The following is an 18,348-nucleotide window of genomic DNA, read 5'->3' as shown; positions in this document are numbered from 1 at the left end:
CCATGAAATGGAGAGAGAATTGAGTCTGCTCAGCTGCTTATAGCCAGCAGCTGACTTGTTTGGGGAATTTGCAGAGGTTTAGCCTAATTAAGGTTGTAATAAATGTTGTAATAGCTACACATCATGTCATTACAACAGGATTTCCTCCTTTCTGGATCCATGAATACATTTCTGTTCTAGTCAGAAAGGAGCAGAGCCTTCAAAGGAAGGGTGGAGAGCAGCGAGTTGTGGTACCGCCCTGTGAGAATAAAGTTCAGGTCCCCTCCCCACCACAGCAAGGGCTATCATCTTGGAGCTGGTGGATGAAGAAAGAATGTGGAGACATGCTGTGCCTTGGGGAAAGGAAGATCAGAATGAAAGCACCAAATTCAAGAAGAGAATTCAGAGCCGTGACATCGGAAGACTCACATGCTTTTCTGAAATTCAAAATTTGGTGATGGTAGTGGAGAAAAAGATAGGACCTGGGAAGGCCCAGCATCACCAGTGTTGGCTGTTGGGTGGCTTGGGTGAATGCAGCCCCAAAGAGCTGCTTTCTTCCAAGGTTGGCCTTTCTCCAGATACTTAAACCTTTCCAATGGATGAGACTCTCATATAGGGCATGGAGGTGCTCAAGGCAGCCTGCAGAGTACCCTGAAAGTCTCATGCAAGAAAAATACGTGCTTTGCCAAAGTTCCCTTTGTGAGAAGTCCCATCTGTCTCAGTAAAAGTAAATATAAGGAAGCTGTAACCAAATGCAAATGTTCTTCACTCACAGACCTGTGGTTCCTGGGGTGCATGTGATTTATACTGTTGATCCCACTCTCACATAGTGTGTAAGTGTCCCAAGATGGGAATCAGAGGGAGAAGGAGAGCAATTAAATATTATTTGGCCTTTCCTGCAGTTGTTATATAACTCTGCATGAGGAGCCAGCTAAGCAGGCTATCAATTCTTCCTATGTTTAATGTCGCCAGTTGTATAATTATAGCTCTGTCAAGCCTCCCAGCCTACTGTTTGCACTACTTCTTTTACAGTAGGAGAAACAATGTGTATTCCAGAAAGGGGGAAAATGAATCCTATAAGTCTAGCTTTAAAAATTTTGGCAGACCAAGAGAGATCTGCTTTCAAGGAGAAGAATTTTGAACTGAAGAGAAAAAAATATATCTTGGTTATCTGCCACTTCCCCTGTACCAAATTCAAGCACTCCACTGGTCACAAAGAAAGAAACATTTTATAAGTTGAAGGATAGGAGAGAGGCTGACCCTGGAATTGCCCTGTGGCAGATTCTGTAGTTACAAAACATGCAGCTTGTTCCTCACAATGTGGGACATCACTTCTGGATTTCTATTTGCAAAAAAGCCCCCTTAACTCTCAGTTTGAGATTAGTAATCCCCCATTCTTCCAGCCCCATGTCACTGAAATGGGTAGACATTATACTGGAAAAATAATAGAGCTCCCGCATTCTTTCCCTCACCCACTTTTTATATCGAGTGATTCTCCCACAGGAAATCAAAGAATGCGGTTCAGAAATTTTTGGTTTGGTTTGGTTCATGGGGGTTATTTTACTGTGCAGTGGGCCAGTGTGTTATATTCTTCCTATCAATTAAAAAAAAAAGCAAAACCATAAACCAAAACAAACAAATTTTTTTAAAAAACACCTGTATTCTTTCTTTGCCTCACTTCATCACAGATTTTAAGAATTTTGGCCCATGAAGACAACCAACAAATATTTTTGTAGGTAGTACTTACTATTCCAAAACAATGTTTGTAGAGGTAACACAGTGTCACATGCTTTTTTCTTTCAGAATCCTTTTTTTTTCCCTTTCAAGTTTATTTTTTTCAAGCTCAGCTGGAGCTATGCTACTTTAAAAGTCTGTCTTCTGCCTTGAGTGTCACCTCATCCCTTGGATGTGAGGCTGTGAGGAGGAATGTGGAGCCTGAGATGCCTGGAAGACCTGTCCAGAGAGCTTGATAAGAGCCAGTGTTGCATCCCTGCAAGAAGCTGACATTTGATGGGTGTCATTCAGGAAAATGAGTATAAATACAGTTTTCTTGCTGTACAGAAGATTTTGGCATCTTTTGGCATACAATTACAGCCCAAAGACTAAAAGCATAAACCCCTGCTGCTGTAGGGGACTAACATTTGTTCCCCCCTACACATGGACACATGCACCCTGATTCCTTCAGCATGTTTCTCTTGGACCAATGTCTCCAGGGTCTGTCAGTGGGATTTTTTTGGGGATGCAGCAGGAATTTCTGGCTAGGGCACGAAGGGACACACCACTAACCATGGCCATGCAGGATGCTTTCAATCCTCCCCAGCCTCCTGAGGAGTTTCTCCAGTGCCCCAAGGGTTTTTGTGTTATCTGCTGTGGCACATTCAGCAGAGAAGACTGGGTTTCCAGTTCTGCTGAGAATTTGTGTCACTTCTGGCTCTTTTAAGGAGGTGTTAAAAGAGAACATAAATCTAACTTATTTCAAGTCAACTTTTGAGCCTCTTTGTACTGTCAAAACAATACAATGAAGGCATCTTTGTATAAATAAGGCAAATAGGCCTCAGCATTGAGGGAAGTCCAGCTTCAGGCTGTCTGCATTGTAAATATTTTTGCTGAACACAGTACTCTGAGTGCCTCACAAACACCATTTCAGCCAACCCCTAGATGTCATTTTCCTCATCAGATTTTGTGCTATCTCAGTATCACATACTTCTTGCTGCAGCTCCTAACTTCTTAAGATCTGCCACTGAGGCTTTTTCCTGTGTTGAATGTTGTTTGTTTGTGCTCTGGTTTAGCAGCTCTGACTCCTGGAATAGCTCCATTCTGATGACAATCACAAAGAGCAGGTCCTTCTCCACCTCCTACGCCGTGTCCTCTACCAACCACCTGAATGCCAAAAGGCAGAGCCGGCAAGGTGAGTGGGCATCCTGAGCTCTGTCAGCCTTGCTTAACTGCTCCCTGTGACGAGCTGGTGCATCTGCTTTTGTTCTCTGTCCAACCTGCTGCTTTTCTTATTTTTCCATCAATATAATATAGTTATTTCTTTTATTTTAAAAAACCCAACACAGTGGCTTAAAATACTATAGCTCATAGTCACGCCCTTTGTAAATGTGTTGACTCTTTTGATTTATAGAAGTTAGCCATGACATGATGCAGCAAATGCAATACTAAATTGTGATTTATATCTTTGTTATTCCCTTGACTATAGCAGGGCTGAGAGCAGGGTGTTTTGCATAACATTTGTGACATTAGCTGTCTGTGCATATCACTTGAGTGAGATTTCCTAAAGCACAACCTACATAAATCCATTGTGAGCTGGAAGCAGCAATTGACTTGTCTTATGCAAACATATCCAAGACAAAACCTTTGTAACTCAGAGGTCTATCTCTGTATATTCACTATTGAGAAAGTACAGGTCATTCTTACTGATTTTTAGAGGTGAGAAATATGGGGTTTTTCACTCAGCTTTTTGACCCTTTAAAAAAGCATTACTCCTGTATTTCTTTCCTGAAAGAAATTGAGAAGGTCACTCTGGAATTGATAATGAAATGTAGAATATGACAGCCATGAAGCAGCCTTAATCCACAATAATGTGGTTCTCCTCTCTCTACAAACGCAGTATAACATGCTGTTTACCTGTGCTTCAACTCACAATTCAAACCAGCTTGCTTTTTAACCAAAGAGAAATACTGTTGAGATAATATTACTCAGAGATCCTGGCGACCGAGCTATCAGATAGAAATTGGTAGATGCCTGAGGCCTGACATTAGAAAAGTGAGAGAATCCCAACTTAGAGATGAGTTTGAAGATATGGCTGCACAATTATTTTGCATTTCTAGTGCTGTCACATCACATCACCTTTTCAAACTGAAGAGAACCATACAAAAGATGGTTCTCTTGTACAAAGCTGCTTTGTTTTACCACAGTGAAGATTAAGTAGCAAAATATTATCTTAAAAGGTAATAGGCACATAGGCAAATGAATAAAATTTAACTGGAAAATAATGGAGACATAGTACCAAGGATCCAGGAATTCACTTTAGAACAAAATAAACATTTGGCTTGTGATTTTCAGGGATTATCCCAGTAAACTGAAAGGGAGAGGAGTGGGTGTATAATATCTTGTACTTGGAAAACAACACTTATCAAGCCCATCAGTCAGTTTTACATTTAGCAATTCCTGCTTTCAGAAAGTGTTAATAGTCATCTCTGTTGTCCAAATACATGAGCTCCCCCATGATGAAGAGAGATCTCCATTCCATCACAAGCAATTCCTTGGGATGCTGATGGAGAGGAGTAAAAATTTTTCATCAGTGTTTTATGTAGAAAATTGATATTACAATATTTTAGACTGTTTATAATCATGCATTTTTAGTTATGATTTGTTTTCATGTTCCAACTACATAATTTCAATTTGCACTACTTAATACAATTTAGACTTTCATGTCAGCTCCATTGGCACTATACAATTATTATTAGTAGAAATTGTTCTGGCTAATTCTGTAAATATGTTAATCTATAAAATTTATAAAATGTCTTTAATTATGCATGAAAACATTCACATTTTAAAATACTGCTAGTTCTACCTATTTTGGCAAAAACTCAAGTGTTTTCATCTGTAATTTCACATCACATCGAAGTCACTGTCCTATATTTTCAACACTGCACATTTGAAGAAGTTCTGGAGGACCTAAGTGCATGGACATACTTAAAAAATTCTCTTTGTATTTTTATTCTTCTCTTCTCTTGATTGTTAAAAAATCCTTGCTGTAGCAAGACATTTTCTCTCACTTTTGCCAGTAAATGTTTGAATGTTGGATTATTGGAAAAAGGTTTCCTTTTTTTTGGTAAATTTATTTATTTGTAGTTACCTTCCCTGGTAAATTACTCTCTTAAAAAAACCCAAAAACACACACAACAAAAAATATTTCGAGAGACTGGAGCCCTACTAGCAGTAGAAAGCCTGCTGTGATTAGAGATATTATTGTGAAAAGTGCTGTTTAAATTCTCAGGACTTGTTTCAAATTGTTGAAAGATGACCATATGTATTCCCTCCTCTAAGAGTTACGAGTATTACTTGGTAACATATAGCTCAAAGATAGATAATAATCCAACTCTATCACCTGTGCAACTAACAGACTGTGAAATGTTTTTAAAAACTTTTTTTTGTTGGATGAAAAGCTGATATCTCAATGAATTCATAAATGTGAAACAGGTTTTTCTGTATTTTAAGGCAATTTTCCTGTGTCATGGCCATCTGATAACATTCTAATTGCTCTGAAGGCTGTAGTGTTCTGATCTCAAGACTAGCATTATATCCTACTTGTAAACATTGAATTAAAACACTAAATACATACCACTTTTGCTGAAGAAATACCCTTAATCAAAAGTGAGATGCTGGATATCTCCAAATTACAGCACAGTAACTATCAGAATTTTTTTTGAACTCTCGGATTGTCAACAGTAGATCATATTTTAGCCTCCTATCACAGTAAGTTGCTATCAGGGAAAAAAACACTGGAACTGTACATGTATATCTTGCAAGGTTAATATTTCATAAACTTAGATCAACATATTGCCTTATTTTAAGGTAATTTTTGTGTCTGGAATACATTTAGATAGAGAGCACAATTCAAACATAAAACCGGTTCAAGTTCCTAAGGCCTTGATATCCTTTGGCTTTGAAGATGAATGTGGTAAATTAACTGGGGCTGAGTTCCTACAAACTTCAGAACAGCAGGTAACTCAATTTCCGTGCGTTTCCTTTTAAGATAGATTAAGTTTGCTCCTCTGCACTTGGAGTAGGATCATTTTGTCTGAGACTAGGAATTGTAAAGTGGATTCCAAGAGAAGGCGGCACTTTGTTTAAATACTGGACTGGCTGATGCATTTCATCTTGGCAGTGGTGCTTAGTGGAATAAGGGACAGAGAGAACTACATCTTGCTAGGGTTGCACATGTGGATATTGGCAGTTTCTATACTCTAGCTCAGGTGTACAGTACCGTGTGCTGCAGGTAATGGTTGCAAGTCTCCCTTAGTGAGCAACAGATACTGGAAAATAAACTCAAGTTGAAGATCAAGGTCAAAATCTATGAGGAATGCAGAAATGGCACCAGAAGCACAGTATTTTGTATAATGTATGACTACTAAAAATTCCTCTTTTTGGTTTATTGCTAGTCTTCAAACATGGAGAAATCCAAATTTTCTGGGAATGTGTGTAAGCCTTCCTTGTCCCTGCTTTGCAGATGGTGATAGAGAAACTGCAGAAGGGTCTGGGAACTGCCTGCCTAGGGCTGTGTGTCTCTGTCACTACAACATGTTGGTACCAACAGTCATGCCACAAACATGTCTTTCACTTCATGCCTGTCCATTTAGTGCATCCTGCTCAACAGGGAAAATAAGCTTTGTGTTTTGAGCCAGATCTTCAAGAGGTAAAAGTGGCTGATAGTAATGGAAGTTCATCACTCTGTGACAGCCCTGGGCTTGGCTCAGAGTGGAGGAGGGTATTCTGTTATTTATTTTGTTTTTGGAGACTATGCTGGTGCATCTCAAGAGGAGAACAGTGAACTAGTACCCATCTGCCACTTCTGTTAATTGACAAGACTCTTCTTTTCCTTGGCCAGGTATCCCACCAAATATTTCACCTCTCACCTCCCCGTGCCATTCACCGATTCAGGGGACCCCTGCCACAAGTCCTACTGGAAAAACATCTTCTGTGTCATTTCCAGAGTCTACAGATACTGACACCAAGCAGGGCTTAAAGCCACACAAAGTCTTAACTTCTACTCAGAGTGCACCTAGCCTGTCAGACCCTATAATCAGTCCCTCCATCATCTGCAGCAGGTAAGATAATAATTTGACATGCCTTGGAATCATTTCACATTGTTCTCAGGAACATGTTCTATTGGCCCACATGCAAGTTTTTGTGATTTACTGCAGTGTTTGTGTTGATATTTCAGGTTTACAATACTTGAGTAAATGTGTAGATTAATGCTACAAAGTGCTTTTAAATTGGAAGACTGTTGGCTATGTTTATTGCTGTTTATTGCTTTTATTCCTGTCAGATGGACAGCCTGATTCATAAATAAATTCTTTATCAGTAACCTGATCCCAAAGCTGGGTCTCAGGCTTACAGCTTGTGCTTCTCAAGCCATGCTCTTAACATGAGCAGTCACCTTTAGGTCACAGGCCAAGTCTTCCACAGCAGGCACCTTATGCTGAATAGAAAAATCTGACTTCTAGGGTTTAAAAGCTTCTGGCCTGTAGGCTTCTGACAAAGGTGGGCCAACAATGCCTGGAGACTCTGTAATTTTGAGCCTTCTCTCAGGAGGAGTGGCCAGCCAGCAGAGAGCATGGCTGTTATCAAGTTTGACTATCTTTGGAAACAGTTTTTGTTTCTGGCTTCAATCACGTGACTTTGGATGTGTCTCAGTGTGCTGTGTGCAAGGCTAGGAAGTGGCTGTCAGAAAGTCAAAACTGAGATTCCAAGTGTGCTCAAGGGAGTCATCCTCACTGGAGCTTGGGGTAGGATCCCAACAGGCTTTTAAGACGTATTTAGATGACTAAATAGAAACTTAAGTGCTTTTAAGAGTTTTCCGAAGGTCTACAAAAATTGGGATTTGGACAGATTCATTTGAAATTAAAACTGTATTACACAACAGAAATACAGCATAAAGGTGCTACAGTCTTATTAAGCTGTGCCTTTATTACCACTTCAAAGTGGTAATAATACAATAAAGTACTGCTATTTCACAAGTGACAATCATCTCTGGAAGCCTTCTATTAAAAAAAAAAAGTTAACAATTGCATTAAAAATGCCAAAAAAAATCAATGTAAGGTTGTTGTAGATAGTAATGAAATATAATTTCTTGACATGTGCAGACTGATTTCATTATTATCACCAGTAAAATGCTCATTAACTTGTGACTGCTGTCTTATTGGATCTATGTAAGTTTTATAGATTATGTAGGTTTTCAGTTTACTTGTTTTCAAATGCTTAGACTGTGTAAGTATTGCAAATAGTTACATTGCTGACATAGTCTTTGTTGTTGATTATTTGAAACAAACATATTATTTAAAATATTTTGGTGTAATGATTGCTAATAGAATTGGCATCCCCTAGTGCTAATAGTCACTGTTCCTTTAACATCCATTGAAAAATCATAAGCATTGTCCCATTTCTAGCCATTAGTATATAGAGGTGCTAAATCCAGAGATAGAAGCTGAACACATAAATAATGTACACATGTAATGTAGGCACAGCTGAAAGGCAAAATCAAAACAAAATAAAATCCCAAATGCCAAAGAAATTAAATGGCTATGACAAGTTGTGAGAGTTAAATTAACAAACACCAAGGATAAATTTTTGAATGTTTGAGCTTTCACATGGTAGATTGCTGGTCTTCATGGTATGCAATCCCTAAATTCCCTGCCTCAACACCTGCCTTGTAGAGGAGTAATACCAACTCAGCAAACCCCTGCCACAAACAAACTAATCCCACCCCTACAACAACAAAAGAGAAAATGAACTCTTGATGGGTTCAGTCCTTTAAGGCAGATCAGGCAGGGGTATCAAGATGGCAGTTTTACTGTAGTTCTTTTTTACTCACAAAGTGAAGTGTGGTAAGACAGCACAGTTTGAAAAGCACGTTAAGCAAGAGCATATATCAGGAAAGGCTGTTAAACTAATTCATAAGTAATCATTTTTAATTCTGCTGAGTGGATGAGGCAGAAATCCTGTGCAAAAAATAGCAAACAATCCTGAAGCTAAGGAGTGTATTATAATGCCTGTGCATGAAGGGATTGAGTTAAAGCTGCATGGGCATGTTTACCTCCGACACACAGCAGATTTCAAGTGTTCTACTGGGCAGCTCAGTAATCTTTTTTTTTACTACAGTGCTTTGTGGACCATACACATTAAATCAGTGTGAGTTTGCATGTGTTCACAAAATAAAGAGGTGCACTCATACTGGTGCAAAAGCCTTGTAGCATTACAGCCAATCAAAGGCTATCACTGACCTTATAGAAACCATAAGGAATATGAGAGGGGAAAATTAATACCTTTTTTCCTCTTGTTTATCAACCTGAGTGATAAAGACTTTATTTTCTTCACTATGCACTACAGGTATCATTGAATACAGATTAGTGTTTTTATTTGAAAGTCTTTCAGGAACTCATTGAGTTTGCAGGGCATTCCAAGCTCCAGGATATGTTTGGATGACCCAGTCAAAAGCTAGCTGGCACAGGATTTCAGCCATTTTTATATGTTGAACTTACAATGGTGCAAAGTTTCTCGTACAAAGTTTGACCAATCCAAATAATTCTGTAATAGTTGCTTTGCGAAGACTGTTACATATAAGATATGCCACAAAATGCTGACTCCGACCAGAGAAAATGCTAAAATGTCAGGTCCTAATTAGGGTTTAAAGAGAATTATACACAAGGAGTACAGCTTTTTAATGGGAGGGAAGAGCCAGTCATTTTAAAAGGTCATAATATTGTGATCCCTCCCAAAATGTGTTTCTGTTCTGGAAATGATGAAACAAACTCTGCTGTCTTGGTTCTTATGTACTTGGTATGGTGTCACTGAAGAAATGATAAAATATCATTTTCCTCCTTAAGAGGAACATATTAAAGTTTTAAGCAAGAACAGTGAAGCCAGATTATGACTGTGTTCAAACTGAATTCTCTAAGATTGTATGGGACTCTGGCATTTTCATAATTTTAATTCATCTTTATTGGGCAGCTGTAGTATAGAACTAGGGAATTTATTTTGTACTGGTATACTTAGAAAATAATAAAAAAAATCCTTTAAAGAAACCACATGATACAGGTTTACTGTTGAAAACACAAATTTAATGGTGGTGGCCAGTTAATCCAAGTTCTTTTTGTATTTTTGTCCTGAGATCCAATAAAACTTCAGCACTCTCTTGTGATTTTGTCTGGAGAATGTACCCTGGACCATGGCTGATACTGTATGACATAATCTCACACTGCCAGCAGGAAATCATTTTACACAAGACTGTCTGAGGCACGTGGTTCTTTATACTGTGCATGTTTCTTGATGTATTTCAGCTGTGGCAGACCCTACAACCAAATAGAAGCTGGTGATGGGACACTAAACAGAAATGATGCTACTGCACACACCCTGAACAGAACAGGTAATTCTTTGTCAAAAACACCTCGTTCCCTCAAATTCAGTAATCATCCACTAAAAGGGCAGATGAGCTTGTCTGTCATAAAAGGAGGACATACACAGGTGAGTCCATACAAATCATCTTTGAAGCTCCCTCCCTTTTCGTATGTACAACATGTACAGAATTCTTACGGAGTTAAAATATAAAGGATATACTGTTTCCCTCCATTTACTTAAATAATGGTCTTCAAAATTTTTTCTCTCTTCATTCCCTGATGCCATTTTTTACACTCTGCTGGGTATATCTTTAATGCCCTTGGACAGATTGTCTGACTTCAGAGCCAGCCAAGCAGCACATACGTATTATGAGTCAGAGATCCTGTTGCTATTATTCAGAAGGTCACAGGAAGACTTCCATTAAGTCCTTGCTGTTCGCACCACAAGCTTTGTGATTTGTGTTTGCAGATGATCCTGCTCAAGCCACTTCTGACTATGAGACCAACAACAGCGACAGCAGCGACATCGTACAAAACGATGATGACACAGATTGCTCCAAGGAGCAGCCACGGAAGGGATCCAGCTGTAGGTCCTACACACCCGAGACCATCATCCTGCATCCCTTGATACCACCTGAGGTAGCTCCTCTAAGTTGCCCCAGCACAACAGGCTGAGTGTATGCTGACATGGAGGGGAAAGACAAAAACAAAACAAAAACCAAACTAACCAAAAACCCAAATCCCCACAGAAAAAATCTGGTCTAAGGGTGCTGCAAGGTATTATTTTAGGTGTATTAAACAACAAATTTTGCACTGTGGTGAACAAGTGATGATTGTCTCAGCTGTGAGCTTGGTTGAGATGCAGAGGGAAAGCTTTGTTTAGTTAAGTTTTCCACAGCGTGTTGTACAACTGAATTAATAATTTGAAGTTGGCAGGAGCTCTTGAAAAATTTATTGTAATCTGTTGGAGTTGGACGTGCTGAGAGAAGGCATTTTGCTTGAAATGTTCTGGCATTTACTCATCTCCACTTTCTAAGTAAAATGAAATTCCAGGGAGTATACAGGGAGAAATATGAAAGGAGGGGCACAACCCATCTTTTATTTGCAGACCTTGAAAAACAGGTAGTTCCAGGTTAAGGAGTACAAGTCTTCACTTGGACTGAGGTCTGTTAGCCATGTTAGGGTGTAATGAATGGGTCGTGAGGCAGAAGCAGAAACTGAGAGCTTTTCCCTCTGTACCACAGCGAATTTCACAATGAAGGCAGACTCCCTTGGAAATGAATGAATGATTCCCATGAGTGAATGAAAGAATGAGTGAGTCTCAGTGCTAAGTGCAGACACTGCTGTTTCATAAGCAGACTTTCCTATCCATTCAAGTGAAACACATTACAAAGGAGAGTGAGTAGCTGCAGGGCTGCTAGAAATGAGGACATCTACACTGAGCCTAGTGAAGTACCACTGACTTACACATGATGTTAATGTGACTTCAGTTTCTAAGAGCATAATTTTTTGCTTGAGATGCTTCACTGAATTAACAATTCTCTTTATTCTGATTTCTGGCACAGGACAAGCCTGTACTGGCTCCTGAGCCTCTGGTTATGGACAACTTGGATCCCCTGATGGAGCAGCTAAATAATTGGAACTTCCCAATCTTTGATTTGGTGGAAAAAATTGGGAAGAAATGCGGTCGGATTCTCAGTCAGGTGAGAAGTGTACCTTGTCTGCAGTGTCTGAATGTTGACAGATTTAGACACAGATGTGTTAAAAGCCATCATCCTTACAAGCTGATGATCCAACGAACTGTGATCCCTGACACCTAATTCAAAGCTGACAGTATGAACTCTGTCTCATGATATTCCTTACTTTTGAATGTCTTCATTTTTAAATTTAAAAATGTGAAAGAAAAAACCATGCACCTATATTGCCTTCTTCTCTCTGCTTTTCTCAATATTCTCTTGAGATGCTTCCATCCCTTACTGAGCTCTTTGGGAAAGAATTTCTCACGGGGTTTAGCATGGGAGAGCTAAACAGTAAATATATTCAGTGGATGCAAGATATACAGAGGTTTGGTCCTCTTTTATACTGAAGATTTTAGTCAGGCTAGGCAAGAAAGCAAGGTCTGAGGAAGTGGGGGGAGAAAGAATCCTTGCTATATTCCCTCATTTTTAAAGAATCAGAACTTTGAGAGAAAATGCATATGATTATTACATAGTGAAGACTCATTTGCTATGAGTTGGGATAGGAGAGCTTACTAGTCTTTCTTTCAGCTCTCAGGTTTTTATTCTTTCCTGTGGGTTTAATTCAGTTACTGACACAGCCTGTCTCTACCCAGCACAATTAGTGTCACTTTTCATAATCACTTTCTTGGCTGAACTTTTTACTCTGTTATGCCCCTTTTCCTGGCACACTGACAAATTAGTCATTTTTTCTTATAAAAGTATTGAAGATTATTAAACAGGAAAAGCAAGTAATTACTTTTATTATTATTTAGGGATGAAAGGGAAAAAAGCCCAAGAGAATCTGACTGAACGAGTATCACTTTACAAGGCATTATGTAGTGATGAGTGCTGGAAAGAAGAGATAAAGTTAATTGGTACAATGTGGTACAATTATCACCCCCCCAGAAACACAGAGGGTAGTGTGTCAGGCAGATTTCAGTGTAACAAGCTCCAGAGAATGCTGGATCAAATTACAGTCCTTTGGTGGTTACCTATTATTCAGCTAGATTCAACTATCTGGTGGTCAGCAAGGAAAACCATGGCATGAATTCAAATTTATTTTGTGGTCTGCCTTTTAGTGTTCTGTAGCTGGCAAGCAACATCTGTCTTTGACCAGCCTGCCAAGTCTCTAGGTTCATTTTAGAGAAATAGGCAAACTGTGGATATTGGATATATTTATTGGATAAATTCAGTGATGCACATTGAGGCACTTTTGCACTAGACAGGGAGTGTGTGATTGAAATGCTCTTTTAGATCATACTGCTCATTAGCAGTATGATTAGCTCATAACATGGAATGACAATAGAACAATGAATGAAACATAAGGCACACTTACTTTTAATGGCATAACCAATGGCTTGGATGAGCCAAAATTTGTTCTGGTTTGACATGGGTACCTCTGTAGGCTTTAAGCACTTTACCAAGCTGCGTGGGGTTCTGTACCTCTGGACGTGAGTCCTCCGTGCCTCCTTCAAATTGCACTAAATCTCCTCACTCTATTTCCCAACATGTGTTTTTTGCACAGGTTCTCAACATGTTATCCACTTCACAGTTCCACAAAAGGAGACCTGTGAAATAAAATAGAGAAGCTTTAATATTTGTGATGAAAATTCAACATTTTCTGTAACAGCTGTTTGTAATAACTCCCTCTCCCTAACAGCAGAATGTAGCAAGTTCAGCCTTGTTCACAAAATAGAGATCCTTATTTCCCCCACCTACTCAGATGTTGCTAATGAAATTATTTTCAGAAATCAGGAAACTAAAATAAATAAATCTTTTTCTCCAGCCAAAGCACTATTTTTTTCTACTTTGATTTTTAAAACCTGGGATATTATTAACAAAGGAAAGCAAAAGCTCTAATGATTTATTCTCTGTATTTTGCTATTAAATGGACTAACCCATTCAAAAAAAAAAAAAAAGTAAATTAAAAAGCTGAATTAACTATGTTTGCCTTGCTAGGTTAAATTTATGAGATGGAACAGAGTAAAGTTGACACATGCCTCTAGGGAAACATTCAGTTTAGAAAGCAAATGCTGGCTTAGCATCTTTGACGCTGCTTGAGATGTCTGTTCCTTCTTTGTGGAATGTTAAATTGATTTAGACATGTAAAAAGACCCCAAACCAGTCAGGAGCCATGAAAGCATCTGTGCAAACTAGAGTGGCAAGCACAGTAAATGTGGCAAATAATCATGATAGCGTTTAGAGAGGAACATGCAATTCAGTCTCATTTCAGAAATGAAGAGCCAAGCTCTCAGAACTGAGCTGTTGCTTCATAACAGGCCATAAAGTTCAATAATATCTTCAGTCACACTTAACATTTTTCTGGCAGCTCCTATAAGACTAAAACCTGTAGTTTAGCTTTTATTACTGGGCCCATAGAGAGAAGTGGAGGTGCTCCTATGCTGGCAGTACAGGAGCAGTGTCGGAGGCAGGGTGGCATCACTGCAGGGCCTCTGAGTTGGTCCCTGCATGATGACAAGAGGATTGTTTGGTCCTCTCATCACCACACGTGGGGGATGGGATATTCCTGGGATCATCACACCCGCCTTGGGAGGAGTTTGTCAGAGCCAGAGCCTGGGTGCCAGCAATTTCAAAGAAACACGTATCTGAAGAAAGCAAATACACAAGACATAAAAAGGAGTGCGAGAGGGTTGCCTGCAAACACTGAGAAGGGAACTGCTAATCTAAGCCTTGCACATGTCCACCAAGGAGAGCCATTCCCGTGTGCCTGCAACACCCAGGAGAGGAACTACATCTGAATAACAATGCCCAATTGCAAAACAGCTTCCATTAGGAATCATGCAGAAGTGCTTGTCCTTCGTCAGGCAGTGCCACTAGAAGTCTCTGAGTTATATATGATTCATTCAAGCATTAGCCATCATGAGAGATAGGCAGGAAAGGGAGGCTGGAGGAGCTGGAGCACGCTCTGCCAAGCACCTGGCAGCCATCAGAGTGTCCCTGGGCTTGCCCCTGGCAGCAAGGGCCACACCTCAGCTGCAAGTGCTCAGCCCACGGGATTCCAACTCCCAGGGAGCTCCTGAAACAGCATGTGGGTTGGGAAGAAAGTATTTTGAAAGACAGAAGAAGCACATTAAAATGTTTAATCAAGAGCAAGGAATAAAAAAAGCTGCACAGTTGTTTTTGTTTTTTTTTTTAAATGAAAGAATTTGGCTGGTTGACTTTGGGGAAGACATCAGTGCCTGTTTTTCATCTTTCTGACCTGCCTTTACACCTGCTTCCTCCGTATTTGCTGAGAGAGAAAGAGAGAGAAAGAAAAGAAAGAAAGAGAAAGAAAGGAGAGAGAAAGAGAGAACAGAAAGAAAGAGAAGAAAGAAAGAAAAAGAAAGAAAGAGAGAGAGAGAGAGAGAAAGAAAAGAAAGAAAATGGCCAAAGTATGTGCTTGGCTACTTATGCTTTCTAATGACCACAGAGAATAATGCCATTTTACTCCAAGTCAGAGGGAAAAGCTGTCATGCCTACACATCACAGTCAACTTTGCTTCTTTTCAACTATGGGATTTCCCATCCCCCAAAATCCAAGGGGAGGAAAAACATGCTTTTATGATATGCTTTATTTAAGATACCTTTCCAGTGCTGCTAGTGTAGACCAGTAAGATTTGGTCCCGCAGAATATTATTTTATTATGATTCCTCTTTTTATACAGAGATGTTTTTCTGGAAATAAGTGGCTTACATTTCACTGACCTAAAACTAGAATGTAAGAATCCTCATCTCTCTAGGTGAAATACTGGATCCCAGCTGATACAGTTAAACCATGATTCTAGGGAGATGAAAAGGGTTCTATGTCTAATCCAAATTATGCATAAGGTCACTCTACTCACTCTGCCTCAATACAGGGGCATCCCATGGGGTTTTCAGAGAGTAATGAAGGGTACTTTTTACGGGCCCTACCTTTTATTCTAAGTTCTTGTCTTCCAGAGCACAATAGTTCAGTAGTTCAGTTATGGTAGGAACAGAAGTAAGAGCTGGGGCCACCAGCAGAACTCCCACTCCCACTGTCAGATATTGGTCACTAGAGGGTCATCCTGGATGGGGTCAGACACCACACTCAACCTGTCTCTGCACCATCACTGCCTGTTGTAATGTTTTGCCAGAATTAGTTCACAGGCAGGTTTTTCCTGGTAGGGAATGACCATGAGGGGAGGCAGGAGGAGGATCATTAATGCTGCAAATTCATATCGTTTTTGTTATTCTTACTGTAAAAATCCACAGTGGCAGGACATTTGGAGCTGATGTTCATTAAACTTCAGGTGCAGCTCACAGGTCCCACTTTATATACAAAATATACAATAAAAAACAGGTGTGGATAGATGTTTGATTTACATTCAGGTGTAAAACACAAAGTGTAATTTGTAACCATTTCTTGCCATGTAGCACTCATCAGTCCAAATGTGCTTCAAGTTGCTTAGTTCTAGGCAGGTCATTACCAGGCAGATGGCATCAAAAGGACAGAATTTAGCCTAGCAGCAGTAAATAAATAGAGTCTGCAAGGCTTTAGGGTCCAATTTGTGAAAGAAGTGAAAACATCAGGCAGTGATTTTACTGTGTCCCATTGTTTTGTCTGTTAAGATAAACTTGTCTTCCGAAGTGCCCATTTTGCGTCAGCTGCTGTCTACATTTCTAAGCATTCATCTTTCCAGAACACCTCCTCACTCATCCGTCACATTCTCCTTCCCAATACGTCCTCTCCTGGGTGGTTACAGTGCAGGAACACTTAGAGCAGCTCTGCTTCCTAAGCTATTTGCTGCCTCTTATATCCTGTTGAAGTCATTTTTATTATTTCACTTCCAAAATTGGAGAGAAAGCAAGGACACTGCATAGGATCCACATGGTTCCCCTTTCTGTCAGCCCTTTGCTTGCTCTTCCATTTCTGGGAATTGATTTAACTTGATGATGTTTCTGAGGTAAGTTTGTAGAGAATTTTTTCCAAAGGCACCGAGGACCTCTGAACATCTTTACGTATTTAGGTTTCTGAGGTGTTTGCAAAATTTGAGGGATCCATATGCCTGAAAGGAAGAGAACAACATCTGGAGGGTTGTAATGAGGGAATGAGGAGGACTGTTAGGCACTAATATCTTGACTGCGTAGCCATATCCCTCTAGAAATGCAAATAGCTGCAGCTACAGCTGGATCAGATGAATTTGAGAAAATACTACCAGGAAAGCAGATTTTCATGGGGTAATTCGACCTAAGGAGTTTTATATCTAATTTTTAGAGTTTTTCTCATCTACTTAGCAGCATCGTTTTTTATTGTTTTTTTCTTTCAGGTATCATACAGGCTTTTTGAAGACATGGGGCTGTTTGAAACCTTTAAAATACCAGTGAGGGAATTTATGAACTACTTTCATGCCTTGGAGTGTGGATACCGAGAGATACCTTGTAAGTAAAAATTCCTGGCAGATAATGATGCTTCCTTAAAGTTTTGGGCGTTTTCCACATGCTTGTGTGTTGAAGCCTTTCTTCTCACATTATAACAGCTACTTTTTTCTTCTAGTACATCATGACCAAGTGGATGGCTAGGCAGAGGCTGGTGCTGAACCACAGCCTCCCAGCTTTTTTCTTTGTGTTTTATGTTTCACATTGTTTCATAATTCATGGCAAAATCTGCACAAGCCAGAAATCATATAAAGCTATTATAAGTAAAGACTGTTTCTGATAATGCAACTGCATAAAAACCCCAGTGCCCCAGCTGGAGGTTCTTGAAACATTTAACCCCCTAAAGGCAACTTGGACTTTTACACAGTACCAATGCTGTGCTACCAAAGGAGATGAGCTTTATAAGCAGAAAAAATATGCCAAATACATGAGTGAACCCTGTTCTGTAACTACAGCTTGGCTGATATTTTTCAGTGGGAAGCATTTGTTCACTGAAAAACCTTTTTTCAGTCATCCCCAAAGTATTCAAATCCAATTTATCAAACTGCTTCAGCTGCAAAAGACTCTTGTTTTCCCAAGAGGAAAGAGTTATTACCCCCTTTAGCTGGCAGATAAACCCAGCACTGAGGAACATGTTTTCTTTACACTCCCAGAAAAATGTAGGAGACATTATATATAAAAAGTCATATAGTCTCTCTGTCAAAAAAATAAATACCAGCTGGAGCAGCTACAGTGGGAAGGATCTAAGGAAAACTACCTCAAAATGCCTTCAGCCAGGTGGTCTGGACCCTGTTCTGGGAAAGTAAGAGACACAGTTTCAGTCCTTTTCTTGTGTTTGACCTGGATCAGGGATCTAAAGCAGCAGATTGCAGCCTGAGGAGGTTAGAGATGGAAGTCCCACAGCCTGTTCTGCTGAAGCCATTCCTTTCTGTTTAAAACATTTAACTATTCATAGAGTCTCTGGGATTTTTGTGAAGCTAGCACTGTATTTCCTTGGTTTTTTTCTCGTGTGTTTTGTTTTAGGAAAGAGGAATATCTTGTCTAGAACAAAATCAATTTATCTTTTTTATTATTTCTGTGGAAAAGGTAAAAACAACCCTGATGCTCGTGGTAATGTTGATTTTGTCTCTGC

At 39.6% G+C, this 18,348-nt stretch overlaps 1 protein-coding gene across 4 annotated transcripts in view; it reads left to right on the top strand.

Annotated features, from left to right (window-relative positions):
* The window catches only part of PDE3A (phosphodiesterase 3A), a 225,792-nt gene that overhangs the window by 185,609 nt on the left and 21,835 nt on the right, over positions 1-18,348 (top strand). For 2 of the 4 annotated variants that reach the window (XM_039571103.1, XM_010404202.4), the window contains 6 exons: positions 2,769-2,887; positions 6,596-6,815; positions 10,047-10,132; positions 10,573-10,742; positions 11,669-11,806; positions 17,108-17,219. In XM_039571103.1, the coding sequence (XP_039427037.1) occupies positions 2,769-2,887; positions 6,596-6,815; positions 10,047-10,132; positions 10,573-10,742; positions 11,669-11,806; positions 17,108-17,219 (845 nt within the window). The remainder of the gene's footprint in view (positions 1-2,768; positions 2,888-6,595; positions 6,816-10,046; positions 10,133-10,572; positions 10,743-11,668; positions 11,807-17,107; positions 17,220-18,348) is intronic. The other 2 variants (XM_039571105.1, XM_039571106.1) reach the window with 2 other exon arrangements.

This window comes from Corvus cornix, chromosome 1A (genome assembly GCF_000738735.6).
Source record: "Corvus cornix cornix isolate S_Up_H32 chromosome 1A, ASM73873v5, whole genome shotgun sequence".
Lineage (NCBI taxonomy): Eukaryota > Metazoa > Chordata > Aves > Passeriformes > Corvidae > Corvus > Corvus cornix.
The sequence above is the reverse complement of the archived record's forward strand: the minus strand, read 5'-3'. Positions and strand labels throughout refer to the sequence as shown.